The sequence below is a fragment of the Nomascus leucogenys genome, chromosome 16, assembly GCF_006542625.1.
Source record: "Nomascus leucogenys isolate Asia chromosome 16, Asia_NLE_v1, whole genome shotgun sequence".
Lineage (NCBI taxonomy): Eukaryota > Metazoa > Chordata > Mammalia > Primates > Hylobatidae > Nomascus > Nomascus leucogenys.
The window spans coordinates 55,520,664-55,537,663 of NC_044396.1; the positions used below are offsets into that span (position 1 = coordinate 55,520,664).

Consider the following 17,000-nt stretch of genomic DNA (forward strand, 5'->3'; position numbering starts at 1 on the left):
GCATGTCGTCCCGTTAATACAGTACTGTGCGAAAGTGAGTACCGCTTGAATTTTTTTTATAATAGTAGCCATTAAAACCAAACATTGAATTAAGCTGAAATTAGAACCTTTAAATCTATCACAGTGTTAAATCAAGATTTTTCTTAAAAAAAGAACATCTTTGGCCAGGCGTGGTGGCTCACGTCTGTAATCCCAGCACTTTGGGAGGCCGAGACGGGTGGATCACGAGGTCAGGAGATCAAGACCATCCTGGCTAACACAGTGAAATCCCGTCTCTACTAAAAATACAAAAAAATTAGCCGGGCGTGGTGGTGGGTGCCTGTAGTCCCAGCTACTCTGGAGGCTGAGGCGGGAGAATGGCGTGAACCCGGGAGGTAGAGCTTGCAGTGAGCCGAGATCGCGTCACTGCACTCCAGCCTGGGCGACAGAGGGAGACTCGTCTCAAAAAAAAAAAAAAAAAAAGAACATCTTTAATTATACGCTCTCATTAACATACACATATGTTGAGAAGGGATCTGCTCAAAAACTCTGTTGTTAATGGGGCACACAGAAAGTTTGAAGACTACTATATAGGGAGCCTTTGGAAGTTTTAAGCATGGGAGTGACATGTAAAAAGCTGTTTTAAGATGACATCGGATAGGCTGGGCGTGGTGGCTCACGCCTGTAATCCCAGTACTTTGGGAGGCCGAGGCAAGTGGATCACGAGGTCAGGAGATGGAGACCATCCTGGCTAACATGGTGAAACCCCGTCTCTACTAAAAATACAAAAAATAAATAAATAAATAAATTAGCCAGGCATGGTGGCAGGCGCCTGTAGTCCCAGCTACTCGGGAGGCTGAGGCAGGAGAATGGCGTGAACCCAGGAGGAGGAGCTTGCAGTGAGCCGAGATTGCACCACTGCACTGCAGCCTGGGCAACAGAGCAAGACTCCATCTCAAAAAAAAATAAAAAAAGATGACATCTGATAATAGTGTAAATTGCCACCAAATCAAGTAGGGATGATATTAAAGTAGCCCAAGTATAAGATAATGAAGACCCAAACTGCCTGGGGATGCAGTGGCTCACACTCATAAACCCAACACTTTGGGAGGCAAAGGTGGAAGGATCTCTTGAGCCTAGGAGTTCCAGAGTAGCCTGGGCATCGTAAGGAGACCCCTGTCTCTACAAAAAAATTTCAAGATTAATGGGGCATGGTGGTGCATGCCTGAGGTCCAAGCTACTTGGGAGGCTGAGGTGAGAGGCTAAGGTAGGAGGATCACTTAAGCCCTGGAGGTTGAGGCTGCAGTAGGCTGTAGTCACACCACTGCATTCCAGCTTGGGTGACAGAATGATACCGCATCTCAAAAAAACAAACAAACAAAACAACTAAGTTACTAGAAATAAAGAGTTAAAAGGAAACATGAGTAAGTGTTGCAAAGAGATGATGAGTAGGACTTTGAGTTTTGGTAGTAGGGAATATGGAAGATGGAATACCTAAGAATGACCTAGGCTAGAGCTTTGTTGAATGTTAGATATAATACCATTACCAGGGAGTCAGAAAGAAACAGCAGGATGAAGTCATGGGGGTAAGAAGATGCATTTACTTTTTATTCACTGAGTTTTTTAGTCATACGAGCTTAAAATTATTTTCTAAGCATAATTATATATATACATATATGTGTATATATGTATTTTTTTTTGGGGATGAAGTCACGCTCTGTCAGCCAGGCTGGAGTGCAGTGGCACGATCTCGGCTCACTGCAAACTCCACTTTTCAGGTTCAAGTGATTCTTTTGCCTCAGCCTCCCAAGTAGCTGGGACTGCAGGCACATACCATCACCCCCGCTGGCTAACTTTTTGTATTTTTAGTGGATGGGATTTCAGTGTGTTAGCCAGGATGGTCTCGGTCTCCTGACCTCGTGATCCGTCCGTCCCGGCCCCCCAAAGTGCTGGGATTACAGGCGTGAGCCACCATGCCCGGCCCTAAGCATGATTATTAACCAAGACAATGTGTTTAGCAGCATATCAGGACAGTTAAAACATAGATTCTGGAGCCATACTGCCTTGGTTTGAATCCTGGCTCCGTGTCATATTCAAGTTACTTAACCTCTTTATGCCTCAGTTTTCCCATCAATAAAGTGTGAGATAGTAATAGAACTTAACACATAGGATGCTGTGGAGATTAAACGGTTAAGGTTTTTGGAACAGTGCCTGGCACTTGGTGAACTCTTAGGTGAGTCTTTTTTAAGTAAGTAAACAAACATAGAAAGTGGTCAGTAAATAATAGCTATATAATATCATCATAATCACAACTTCGTGTGTCTATCAGCACAGTATTTAGCACCAGAGATTAATAATGTTCCCTGCCCTACAGGAAGCTTAGAGTTCTGTTGAGAAACATCTTGCACGTGTTTTGTCCCAGAAACTGTGCTAGGCATAAGGAAATACAAATGAAAAGTGTATTGGAAGCCCTGACAGTGAACACTTACAACCCAGTTGAAGACTGTACTAGGACATATAAAAGGGAGGCCGGGCACGGTGGCTCATGCCTGTAATCCCAGCACTTTGGGAGGCCGAGGCGGGTGGATCATGAAGTCACAAGGTCGAGACCAGCCTGACCAACATGGTGAAACCCCGTCTCTACCAAAAATAGAAAAATTAGCTGGGCGTGGTGGCACGCGCCTGTAATCCCAGCTACTCGGGAGGCTGAGGCAGGAGAATTGCTTGAACCTGGGAAGCAGAGGTTGCAGTGAGCCAAGATTGCACCACTGCACTCCAGCCTGGTGACGGAGCGAGACTCCATCTCAAAAAAAAAAAGGGGGGAAAGGCTGCATGTATATATATCTAGGATCTAATTGTTTTGCAAGATGTATGCATCCCATGATTTTCCAGTAATTTCAGAAAGATTTCTGAACAGCAGGTCCTCTACTTTTGTATTCTTAGTGTTAGGCATAGAACAATGTCACTAACTGAATGCTTATTGAATAACAGAGTGATTAGCTGAGGAAGACTGCAGGAAATATTAAGTGTGAATTATTAAGAAGAATCATTCTTGTTTCAGTTCCAAGAAACTATGATCCTACTTTACATCCTTTTGAGGTCCCACGAGAATATGTAAGAGCTTTAAATGCTACCAAACTGGAACGAGTATTTGCAAAACCATTCCTTGCTTCACTGGATGGTCACCGTGATGGAGTCAATTGCTTGGCAAAGCATCCGAAGAACCTGGCTACTGTCCTTTCTGGGGCGTGTGATGGAGAGGCAAGTGGCACTCTAGATGATATTTTCAACTAAAAGTAGTTGTATTACAAATGTTTTTTCCTTTAGTTTTTAGTTACTGTAGGTTTTACTTCATTGGATTTCAGTTTACTTCTCAAGACTAAATTTTGCTAGGAATACTGTTTAGTATTTTCTTCTTTAAACCTAAGAAATTATAAATGCAGTAGTTTAAGGATCAGTTTGACAGTCAATTAAATAATCATGTTTATAATTAAAGTATTTAAGTATGAGTTTTTTCACAGATGTTGTCAACACTTAATTTCCTACTATGGCAAGTGAAAAAGTTTTGCAGCACTTTAGAATCAACAGAGTATTTGCCAGATTATATTTTTTGCTCGTCGATATACTTATCCATATGCATTGCATTGTTTTAATCCAAAGGATTTTGGTTTTAGGTGCCCAGTAGAGTGATTCGTAGCCTTGTCAGTGTTGAATTTATCCTGAACATTTTACATTTATAGTTCACTGGAATTTCCTGGTATGCTTTATCATAGGTTAGAATTTGGAACCTAACTCAGCGGAATTGTATCCGTACAATACAAGCACATGAAGGCTTTGTACGAGGAATATGTACTCGCTTTTGTGGGACTTCTTTTTTCACTGTAAGTGTAATACCATTAAGTCATTAAATTTGATCAACATGGGTAAGAATAATCTAATTGAATACATTTTTTTCAAGTTCATTTATTTGTTCCTAGGCCCTTTTGGAGTTTCGCAATGCAAAATAGCTTATTAAACCTTGAAAATTACTAGTTTTCTTTATATAATTCAGCCTTCCCCATAACTTAACATGATTAAACTAATACTCAATTTACCACAAAAGTGGAATTAATGAGAGGTGAGTCTAGAAAGAGTTTGGCTTACTCTGGAGGATTTTTGATGCTAAGATGAGTAATTTGTACTTTCGTTAGTCAGATAGTAAGGAATCATTGAAGTTTTGTGCCTGTGTGTGGCAAGATATCCGGAACATAAAATTTACTCTCTTTTTAAATATACAGTTTGGTGGCATCCAATATATTCACATCACTGTGCAACCATCACCACCATCCCGTCTTCAGAACTTTTTCATCTTCCCCAGCTGGAACTATAGTCATTAAACAATAACTCCTCTTTCCCCTCAGTCCCCAACCCCTGGTAACCACTATTTTACTTTTTGCCTCTGTGATTTTGACTATTCTGGGTACCTCATATAAATAGAAGCATATTTTAAAGCATTATACCATTTTGTGTATGTGGAATAAGCCTTTTATGTCTGGCTTATTTTACTTAACATAATTGTCTTCAAGGTTTATCCATGTTGTAGTACATGTCAGAATTTCCTTTCTTTTTGTAGCTAAATAACATTCCATTGTATGTGTCACATTTTGTTTATCCGTTCATTCATCAATGAGCATTTGATTTGTTTCCACCTTTTGGCTATTGTGAATAGTGTTGCCGTGACCATTCGTGTACAAAATACCAATTCAAGTTCATTGAAGGTCTTTCTTAACAAGGGGAACGACAAAATCTGAGCTGTGCTTTGAGTTAAGTAATTTGACAGCAGTTAGTGATCAGTTTGAAGGCCATTTTAATAGTTTGGCAGGCAATAATAAGAGGCTACCTTATTATGGAGACTGAAAACTGGAAATCAGTGGTTGACACTTTGGAGGATTGACAGGTTTGACAACTGAGAGGTACCTGGGAAGAGGTTGGTTCCTGTTGCTGAGGAGTACCAGCAAGTTTGGAAGGGTGGCAATGGGAAGGATATGATGTGACAAACTGGACTGCTAATGGGCTGTTGTAGTGAAGATGTGTATCATACCTTTACAGAGGCAGGTCTGGAGCTCAGGAGGGAGGTCAGAGCTGAACTTGACATCATCAATATAGAACTAATCATTGAAGCCATAGTACGGCATCATTGGGAGGAAACGAAGAGGAAAATATAGAAATACAAAGATGTCAAGGAAGTAGCCTTGGGGAATGCCCATCCACCTCTGGGAAGTGGGAAAACTCTGGGAGTAGCCAGAGCTCAAAGAATCTGTGAATGAGCATAGTTCTTAGGAGGAAGGAATAGTCAGTTTTGTGAACTACTACAAAGAATAATGAAAAATGAAGACTGAGGAAAACATATTAGAAATGTAGAGATGTAAAAAATAGAAAATTAAAGATTGCGTAATTCTAGTCTTTCACTTCTAACACCGTTAGTTTGGTGTATGTCTTTTCAAGTATTTTGACCTACCTATACAACAGTTTTTGTATACACATGCACTAATCAGTCAAATAGGTCTTCCTTATTCTTTATTTACTGGTGACTTTTTAAAAAACAGGTTGAGCTGAGTTATAAAATGTAGGTTGCAATCCAGGTTGGCAGGGTGCAGAAGCTAGATTGCAAGAGAATAATAAAGGGAAAAGTTGACTTCTGGGAAACCTGATAGCTACAATTTGAAAGATTGTCATGTGAAAAAGAAAGTAGACTAATTTGTTGCTCCATAGAGAGGCACTGGAAATAGGTGTTAATGTTAAAAGATTTGGTTTTAGTGTAAAAAAAAAACTTATTTGCTGTCAAAAAGCAGAATAGGCTACCTTGTAAAGCATTCAGTTACTTTTCACTAGAGGGGTGCAGATAAGCTGCCTGACCCTGCAAGCCCAATGTTGTGCAAGGAATTGATTGGCAAGTGGGAATGGATGGCAACTAAGGCTTCTTACACTTGGTTATTCTTTTGGATATATTGATTAGTAGCTCAGCCAGAGGACTTAGTGTATTTTTTTTAATGCTTAAAATGAATAAAGGCTCATTTGCAGCATTATTCACAATACCCAGGATATGGAATCAACCTAAAGTGTCCAGCAATGGATGAATGAATTTAAAAAAAAAAGTACACACACACATGCACACAGGAATACTATTCAGCCTTCAGAAAGAAGGAAATCCTGTCACTTGCAGCATACATGAATGAACCTGGAGGACATGATGCTAAGTTAAATAAGACAAATACCACATGATCTCAGTTGTGTGGAGTCTAAAAAAGCCAAACTCATAGAAATGGAGTAAAATGGTCATTACTAGGGGCTTTGAGGGAGGGAGATTGGGGAGATGTTGGTCAAAAGAGACAAAATTTCAAAGAGATAGGATGGATGTTGTATAACACGGTGATTATAGTTAATAACACGCTCTCTTGACAATTCCTTTGAAAGTGAATTAAATGTTCTCACCACAAAATAATAAGTATGTGAGGTAACAGGTATGTTAATTAGCTTGGTTTATCCATTCCACAGTGTCTACGTATATCAAAACACAATGTTGTACATCATAAATATATATAACTTTTATTTGTAAATTAAATAAAAACATTTTAAGAAATGAATAAAGACTGGAAATGTTTCATATTCACCACTTATTTCCCCCCACTTTATTTTTTTAAAGAGACAGTTTTGCTACGTTGCCCAGGCTGATGTTGAACTGCTGGGCTCAAGTCTGTCTCAGCCTCCCAAAAAGTGTTGGGATTACAGGCATGAGTCACCATGCCCACCTCCCTTTTTCAAAAAGATTTTTTTTTTTTTTTTTTTTTTTTTTTTGAGATGAAGTCTCCCTCTGTCGCCCAGGTTGGAGTGCAGTGGCATGATCTCTGCTCACTGCAAGCTCTGCCTCCCGGGTTCACGCCATTCTCTTGCCTCAGTCTCCCCAGTAGCTGGGACTACAGGTGCCCACCACCACTCCCGGCTAATTTATTTTTTTTCTTTTTAGTAGAGACAGGGTTTCACCGTGTTGGCCATGATGGTCTCGATCTCCTGACCTAGTGATCCGCCCGCCTTGGCCTCTGAAAGTGCTGGGATTACAGGTGCAAGCCACCGCACCCAACCAAAAAGTTATTTTTGAGTAATGTGTGCTTTGTCAGAGATAAGACACATGTGAAGACTACTTGCTGGTACAACTTTAAGAATGTTTTTAAAAATTTTAGTACACAGTGTTGCAAAACACGAACTTTTATTACCTAAACTTCACTAAGATATCCCAGTTTGTAATACCAACAGTTCCTTCTTCAGCATAACCAGCCTGGAGATGAGATGTTCTAGCCAGGCACGTATTCTTGTTCGGCTACTCATTTCTATAAAATGAGAAAACATTTCCCAGAATTGGTGGTCCGCTGAGGTTTGTACTCGGTAGACTGCAGAACAGCTTGGTCATTTACAATGAAATTCAGTCTTGAGCTTGCAGACACTATCAGAAACTTGATGGAGGGATACTGTCTTCAGGAACGGGGTGCTCAGGGACACAGTTTATCCTGTATTCTGTAAGTGCTAAAATGTCTCTTTGGGTCAAGCCAGATCAGTCAAGACCTGGTACCAGATTACATTTTAACGTTCTCCCATTAGGATCAGGTTTCTAGAATTGAGTTTTAGTATAGTGCCAGTGGCTCAGATTCAGAGTGGTTAATAAGATGTAGCCCTATTAAATACTTTTTGTCTATCATAAGGATGTTGTTAAGGATTCTCTTCATCGACATCCTCAACAAAAGACATCGCTGTGTAATCCTAGTACCAAAACCTTTCCTGATCACTTACTGTTTTCATCTCATAGGCACTGTAAACTGTTTTGCAAGAAGTGTTTTCCTTTTTGAATTTGCTGTTGGAAAAGAGCTACATTCATACTCTTCCCATAGATAAATATATCTTTGTTAATGTTTTTATCAAAAAGTGGATATAGATTGCATCTAACATATAAATGTAAGATTTTAAGTTAAAACTAGCAGTTTGGTATATATGCAGTTATACAGTACCACATTTATGATTTTGTTTTCAACCTCAAACTACATTATATGTTCTGTTTTGTAGTCTGTTTCACCTGATAGCGTAAACATGTCTGCCAAATACTCACGTCTAAATTACTATAGTTTGTTGTTTTGCCTTGATTTGGGCTAACGTGCCAACAGTTCTGCTCACTGTTGCTTTTTTACTATTTGTGCAGCTGTCAGCACAGTGAAAAGACAAACTATGTCTTTACTAACATTATGAAAATAGTTTTGACCGCGTGGACCCTGAAAAGTTCTCAGGGTCCTCCAGAGGCCCAAAGTTCACCGTTTGAAAACCACTGACTTAGTAGTTTCTGCAGTTCATGCAGAAAAGGACTTTGTCTATTTCAATATTATAACAATGGCTTCTCTCCAGTATTTTCATGTTTTTCATTTTATTTTTTATATTTAAAATTACCTGGAATTTTATTTTCACATAAGGTATCAAATTGGCTCAATTTTTAAAAATGACTAACCAGATATTATAATACCATTTTTTGTAATCCATTTTTTCTCTAAGTTGAAATGCCATGTTTATCACAATATGCATGACCTTTGCCCCTGTTCTTGTTTTTCTTTTGCTCTACTCATTATATTTTTAGTTTTATGTACTTTATATATTTGTCACAAATCTTTACTAAAACAAGGTGGGATATAAATGCATCAATAAGTATAATACTGGAATGATATGGTATGTTATCTGTTTTAAACAAGATACTTATAATTTGATATAAGTGTTGGCAAGTTTTAATTTGTAACTGTTGTTCATTATCATCATCATAATAAAACAAATATTTCTAGGTTGGTGATGACAAAACTGTGAAGCAGTGGAAAATGGATGGGCCAGGCTATGGAGACGAGGAAGAGCCATTACATACAATATTAGGAAAGGTACAAAAGTAAATTGACTAATAGCTTGCCTATTAACATTCTTTTATTTAAAATTATTTTATAGTTATAATGTCCAAAGATGGGGAAGAAGATGCAAATAAGAAACAAAAGACTTTAGGCTGTAATTGTTGACCCATTTACGCAATATTTAGTGCAGCTAAAGTCCTTTGATGCTAAAGAATTTTGACAGATTTTTTTTTGGTATTCATTGTAGTAGAGTTTGATTTTTGTTTTTAGCTAGAGGATACAATGAAACATTTCCTATAGCAAGACCATGGAGAAAAAGATAGAAGTTCAGAAAATGCTTCAGCTTGTCTAGTTTATGTCATCATAGATCTTACATAAAACTCAGAATTTCTTAGTTGAAAGACTCCTTTAAGAAATGAAGAAATTTAATAGTATTATGCATCATGTGTAAATTTTATTAATGTTTCTACCAAATTATTCTGCAAATCAGATGATGGGTGGTTTAGTTTTAGCATAAGAATAATTTAGAACATTTGGCCTATCCATGTTTTATAATGTTTACATTTTTATATTAAGCAAACAATTCCAAAATTAGATTTAATCTTTAAATTAAATATACCTTTTAAAAATCACTTTGTCATTTCAATATTATGGTTAGTATATAATATTTAGGTTCTGCTTTAGGTTTCAAGAAGTTCTAAATGTTCTTAAAGGGATAGGGGAATGGGGTATGAGTATGAGGTAGAGATAATTTGTAGTTGGAAACACGTTAGTAATTTCTAAAACAAAATTGGTTTCATTCTTAAAATGTCGTCTCTTTATGGTGTTGTTTCCCCCTTTAAGTAAGGACTTCAGAGAAGTTTCTTTGTGAACAGGGCTTTTCTCAAAAAAAGATAGTGTAGATAAATATATTTAAAATATTATTCTGCAGATTTGAATTTGTAATGAAAAAAATCCTCTTAACCTTTTTGCTTTTAAAGACAGTGTATACTGGTATTGATCATCACTGGAAAGAAGCTGTTTTTGCCACATGTGGACAGCAAGTAGACATTTGGGATGAACAAAGAACTAATCCTATATGTTCAATGACCTGGGGATTTGACAGTATAAGTAGTGTTAAATTTAACCCAATTGAGGTAATTTTTTTTTTTAAAGTATGTTTTGCTTTTTGTTTCCTTATTATGGCTTAATAATTTCAGTTCTGTTTAGGAAACTTTTGAATGTATGATAGAAACTTCTGAATTTTAATGGTGTTTTGGCATTTTGTCAATTTTCCCAATTGTAAATGAGTTCTGATACCTTTGCTCAAATCCCAACATGTTTCCCAGCAGTTTAGTCCCAGATACTAGAGTTAAGCATTGTTAGAGGAGTGGTGTGTGCATTTGCCCATTGGGGTAAAATCCAGGTAAATACAGTCTTGTTTTAACTTTAGTTTTACTCATGCCTTCAGTCTCATGTTCCATAGATATGTCATTGTACATTTAGGAAAATGTTAATTTTTCTACCTGCCTTGGAGGTCAGAAGAAGGAGCATTGGACATCATTTTGTCTATTTATAATTGGTAAGGTACCAATGCTTCATAAAAACATTTGTGATTATTGTTGAACTACATGGTAATTAGTTATATTTTTCTTTGCTCAGAAGTCTGAATTGTGATTCCCAGTTCCTCCTGAATTATGATTCCCAGTTCCTCCAGGCCTCAGGGAAGAGTTGGAGATTGGCCACTACATGTTGTCTATTTAGGTCTGAATTTAGAAATTGAGGCTGTCCTGAAGGCTAAGCTAGCCCTTGGACTCCAGATCTTTCTCTGAACTTTTTCTTAATACATAACAATAGGTGAACTGATTGTCCAGAAGACTCAGTAGGAATACTTTTTTCCTGCTGAAAGAAAAGGCAATCATAGCATATATAAGCCAATTTTAGCAGTTATTGCGAGGCTACCATTTTAGGTAGTATGAGAGAAAAATCCTAATATGCAAGTGTTATGCTCTTAAAGACCCAACCTGATAAAAGGTAGGAAGTAAGGTTGAGTCAAAATAGTAAGGTATAAAAATTGTTTGTATGATGTACTGGAAAATGAGATGCTGCAGTGTGATGTGAGCTTGGCCTTGAGGAATTACTGAGAAGTCAGAGGACACTCTTCCTGCAACTACCACATACTTACACACACACTTTCTAGAGAGGCTACAGGTCTAGAATAGGTTGGCAAACTAGTCTGTGAGCCACATGTGGCCCACTGCCTGTTTTTGTAAATAGAGCTCTGCTAGAAGACAGCCATGTTCTCTTGCATACATATTATCTGTAGCTGCTTTTGTGCTATGATGGCGAGTTAAGTAATTGCCATAGAGACCATATGGCCCACAAAACCTAAAATACTTACTCTCTGGCCCTTTACGGAAAAAGTTTTCTGATCCCTGGTCTGGAGTATCTGTCTCTATTATATCTTTCTCACTCCATCCTCCATCTTCCTTCCTTATGTTTCCCTTGGTTGTAGAAGAGAGAAATGGCATGAAAAGGCAGCTACCCTTGCAGAGCAGGACCAAGTGTAAAAGTTGATAACATGTGTGAACATTTTTTAAAAGTGCTATCCAAATTCGAGATGGTGACGGTATTACTTACTAAAAAAAAACCACACAAACAAAAAAACCTAAACAGACACTGGTTCTTACTATTTAGAGTAACAAAAAAATCTTTTGCTTCTCTGCTTTGGTGAACATCTGTGTCAGAAGAGCTGATCACCAATTCTAAAATCATAATTATTAGGGATGACTTAGTGACCATATATTTCAAACTTGCCTGTATAACAGCTGTATTTGTTCAGCTGTTTTTTTTTTAATTACTATTAACCTTATGAACTTAGCGGTAAAAGTAAATGGTGTACATGTCTCTTATCCTATTTTTAACTTAATGGAAAGGGCATGTTACTGTGAACAAATGGAGTGTATTTGTATTTGTCTCCTCTAATCATTAATAATTAATTTTCTCTTAAAATATTGATGCCTAGAATTCTGGTAAAGCCAAAAGTTTATGCTGATCATTGGCACGTTTTACAGTGTGAAAGGTGGCATTTGGTCTAGGTAGATTGTTTTGCTTTGTTCACATCAAAGTCTTCCTTTTTAGAAATGGAACCTGGTCAGACCCTGAGGCGACATAATGAGAAGCCAAGAAAGGTTGAGGGACCTCACTAGGGAAGTCTCAGAAAAGCAGCCATTAAGATAGCAGGCTTTCAGAAAGAACTGAGAGGAAATCATGATCATAACATTAGCTTTATGATGTGTTATTTGAACTGCGTACAGACAGTAGGAGGAGTTAGCTGGCCATGCAACTAGTTAGTAAATAGCTCTTCTTGCTGCCCCCATACTTGCAGTAGGAAGTAATTGTAGGCAGAAGCCAATAGTTGTGAGTGTCAGGAACCATGAGTAAGGAGGAATGATGCTACAGAGAGAGGGTTTCAGGGATCCACTGGATGATAGAGGGCTTATTTTTACTTAATGCCAAGGGGTTATGTGAGTACCGTGCACATTTATAATTGACTTACAAATAAAATAATTAGAAAAATCTTCAAACAGTTGGACAAAAGACAGGCCTAATTTATAGAGAGTTAACAAACACAAAGAAACATTTAACTACTAATAAAACAATTTATGTAGCTAGGAAATACTGTCATACAGATATTGACTTTTAAATGACACTACCCAGTGCTGCCCAGTTGCATTAAAATGGACATATCCCACATTGTAGTGTATACTGGTACAGCTCTTTGGAAAAATAATTAGCCCTAAATATCAAAAGCCATAAAATTGTTCATACCTTTTGATTCAGTAATGTCATTTGTGAAATTTTATCCTAAGGAAATAATTCAAAAGAAGATCTAAATGTTGGTGGGGGGGATGTTTATTGAAGTATTACTTATAATAGTAAAAAACAGGAAACAAGTCTTAAGTTGAAGAGTAAATAAGTAAAATATGTTTTATTACAAATTAGAACACAATAATATCTGTACATTATCATCCCTGACATCTAAAATACATGCATGGGGGCCAGGCGCAGTGGCTCATGCCTGTAATCCCAGCACTTTGGGAGGCTGAGGCAGGTGGCTCATCTGAGGTCAGGAGTTCGATACCAGCCTGGGCAACATGGTGAAACCCTGTCTCTACTAAAAATACAACATATTAGCCCGTTGTGGTGGTGCACCCCTGTAATCCCAGCTCCTCCACAGGCTGAGGCATGAGAATTGCTTGAACCCGGGAGGTAGAGGTTGCAGTGAGCCAAGATTGTACCACTGCACTCCAGCCTGGGCGACAGAGCAAGACTCTGTCTCTAAATAAATAAATAAGTAAAATACAAGCATGGGGATTTTACAATGAAAATACTTGGTTTAAGTTCCTGAGATTATGGATGATTTATTGTACCCTCTTAAAATGGACTTTGTTTTTTAACATAAATATTAAGGGCAATTAAATCATTTGTTTACTGAATGGATGTGGTTTGCTGCCAGGTCTGGCTTTTAACTGGTGATTATTATACTTGTTTTTAGACATTTCTCTTGGGAAGTTGTGCATCTGACAGGAATATAGTACTGTATGATATGAGGCAAGCTACTCCTTTGAAAAAGGTAAGTTTCAGTTTTGACTTTTGCTTTATACAGTTGGCATTATATATTTCTCTGTAAATAGAAAGACTAAAAATATGGAGCAAATATTTTCTCAGAATTAAAAAAATCTTTTATACAGGTGTTCTTAGACCTCTACATGATGACAATTGTGTTCTTTCAGCTCCCCGTTGCTTTTTAGAGACTCTTAAATTTCTGCTAGGTTTTGTATCCTAGTCACCATCCTTGTGTCTTCCATGATGCCAGTACGTTTTAGGCCTCTAATTAATACTTACTGAATTGAAAGTTCTTAAAGGTATTGCATCCCGTTACTTAACAGTGTAATAATATTCAAATAATATTCAATAAAATTCAAGCCCCATGATTATCATATGACATGTACAGTATTTTATTCCAGAAGGTTTTAGAACTCATTCACATAACCAGCTTTATTTGTTCAGTTACATGCTGATCAATGCTAGTTTGACATTTAGGCAGGCACTATCCTGTTCAAAGTAACAGATTTCCTAACAATTCTAAAGTAGTAATTTCAGCACTTACATATCAAAGCTAATAATACAACTTTAAGCTAACTCTCAAGAGGAAGACAGATACTGTCTGTAAGTAAGGAATGCCATTGTAAGTAAAAGGGTATAAAGTTTATTTCAGATACTAGAATTTTGAGTGACAGAAAGGGCTGGACATTATTGAGATGCCACAAGTCTGTTGTCATAGTCCACATACAAAAGAAATGCTTTTAATACTTGCTTTTGTTTTTCCTAAATCATTTTTATAACGTAACAAACTAGATATTAGGAGAGTACATTCATTGAAGTTTGAAATAGATAAATATGATAATCTTTCCAAAGTACCACTTATATCATTTCACTCATTCATGTGATTTAATGGGAAGATCCTATATGAACTTTGGTCTCAGACTTTTAAGCAAGTTAACCTAAAATGTGTTTCCCCTGTAAGGTGGTGGTATTAATAACTATCTCACAGCACTTTGCTGAGAATAAAACATGATACTTTAAGCATTTAGCAGAATGCTGACATGAGGTACTAGTTTAATGAATGATCATTTCTGCCCCCTCCCACCTACCTAACACTCATTCTGTTTTTTTTTTTTTTTAATTTAATTTATTTTTCATTATTACTGCCTCCTGCTTCGCACATTCTCAGTTTTTAATGGAGCTCCATTAATTTTAGGTTGAAGAAAATGTAGCCTGGCTTTCAAGGTGCTCTGAAATCTGGTTCTAATTTGCAACTCATTTATTTCTTTTAGTCAGTAAGGTAACATTGAATTGGAGTTTGTCACATGCAGGTCACTTTGATAGATGTAGGGATTGTTAGACACTGCTACTTTCTATTGCTTCTTTGCTCCATCTACTAGTCTATCAATGTTTCTTTTATCCTTTCTCTCATAGATGTAGTAGTTCTCAATCAGGGATTGTAGTCCCCTACCAGGTACAGTTCTGGGAATGCAAGAGGGACATTTAGTGGGAGGTCCCTGAGTGGCAAAGCATCCTACAGTGGATAGCCATACAGAACAAAAGATAATCCTGCTCAAAATGCCAATAGTGTTCCCGTTGAGAAACACTGAATTACTGATCCTTCACAGGTCAGTTCAAATCATACTTGTCTTTAGAAACAGTTCTTTATGTTAACCCTAAGCTCACCATTAATTTTGCCCCTAATTTGATACTTAGTCATTTGTTACTTTTTTGTTTATATTTTAAGTTTTATTATGTGTCACATTTTTCTGACTAAACTATAAGTTGTTTGAGATTAGGGGACTGGGAGTTAAGCATTTCTATTTTTATATTTACTACTCTGCCTGGGTATTTAAGAAGCAGTTACTGATTGATTTCTGTTCCCATTGCACTGAGCTGAGTACTGTACACATAATAGGTGTTTATGAAATATTTGCTTAAATCAGTGGGGAAAAAAGGAAAGGAAGTGGGAAATTCATTCATTTTAGAGGTAATTAATTTCATGGTAATGGGATACTATATGCTTCCTTTCTCAGGTTATCTTAGATATGAGAACAAATACAATCTGTTGGAACCCTATGGAAGCTTTCATTTTCACAGCAGCAAATGAAGATTATAAGTAAGTTTCCCTGTTTTAAAAACTTGTGTATTTCTATCAGGAATGGCTTAATTGTATAAGTCATACTAATAAAATATATACCACTAGGTAGGTATACCTATAAAGTTTGAAAACTGTCATTTGTTTAGCTTTAAAAAGTTTTCCAAATTGGAGAAGAACTTCTTAGAAAAGTATTTATTTCGTCAGTATTTAGAATGATGTAGACCAGGGACAGTAAACAACTAGTGGACCAAATCCTTTCTGTTGCCTGTTTTTATAAAGTTTTGTTGGAATATGGCCACACCCACTTACTTATTTATATATTGGATATGGCTGCTTTTGTGCTATAATGCCTGAGTTGAATAGTTGCAGCGGAGACCTTATGGCCCACTTGCCTGAAAATGTTTACCATTTGGCCCTTTACAGAAGAAGCTGGCTGATGTTTGATGTAGATCTTATAAATAATGACTGAACCATACATGTTTTAATGGAAATGAAAATATTTGCCTGCAATGTTTGTATTGCAGTGAGTATCAGATAGCTGATACTCATGTAGTCATGTTATCAGCTATCACTATACAGTCAGACAGAAGAAAAATTATAGTTATCTTTTCAGTATCCATATGAGGTAGGTGGGACACGCATGTTATCCCCTTTTTAAGATATTAAAGCGGGGAGATTAGTCTCCCAGGCAGGAAAGAGTGTCTTATCTTTTTTTTTCCCAAAGCATTTATTATAGCGCTATGCCTTTGATAGATTCTTAATACATGTTTTTTTTTAAGAAGGCAGAAGTTTGTTGGTGGATTGAACTTTAGATCTTCTGTATTGTTTTATGTTCCACTATATAGATTTGAAAGCAAAAAAGTAGTAGTATTAGCTCATAAAAGGATGTATTATATGATGTTTTAGTGGTACCAACTAAAAGCATCTTTTATGACTTTCTGCTAAAAAGAGGTTTAGTCCAGGAGTTTGAGGTTACAGTGAGTTGTGATTGGGCCACTGCACTCCAGCCTGGCCAACAGAACAAGACCCTGGTGTCTTAAAAAAATAAAAGAAGCTCAATTAGACTCTCGTTAACTAGCAATACCAAACCACAGTAATTGAAGCTTTTTTTTTAACCTTTATTGATGTTTTGAAATTAAGTGGCATTGTTCCAGTTAAAGGCAATAAAAGACAAGAGTAATACAGCATTATTGTGACCAACCTCGTTAAGGTTTCTAAAGAATGTTCTAATAAGCTATTTTAGCAAGGTACCATTTTTCAGAGTGTCCTTGGAATTTCTCATTCCTTGCCTTGAAAAGAATTACATATGCCACCTGAAACAAAGAGCATATCCCTTATAATAAGTGACTGTTGGAGTATCATAATTGCTCTTTGAAAATGATCTTGCTTTTGTATCCCTTTTCTATATTTGTAAGTATTTTTTTCTT

At 36.9% G+C, this 17,000-nt stretch overlaps 1 protein-coding gene across 1 annotated transcript in view; it reads left to right on the plus strand.

Moving 5' to 3' along the window:
• Positions 1-17,000, plus strand: part of DCAF13 (DDB1 and CUL4 associated factor 13) — a 28,256-nt gene that overhangs the window by 2,191 nt on the left and 9,065 nt on the right. The window contains 6 exon segments of the mRNA XM_004093074.3: positions 3,041-3,240; positions 3,753-3,860; positions 8,829-8,918; positions 9,866-10,021; positions 13,423-13,500; positions 15,509-15,591. Coding sequence (XP_004093122.1) covers positions 3,041-3,240; positions 3,753-3,860; positions 8,829-8,918; positions 9,866-10,021; positions 13,423-13,500; positions 15,509-15,591 — 715 coding nt within the window.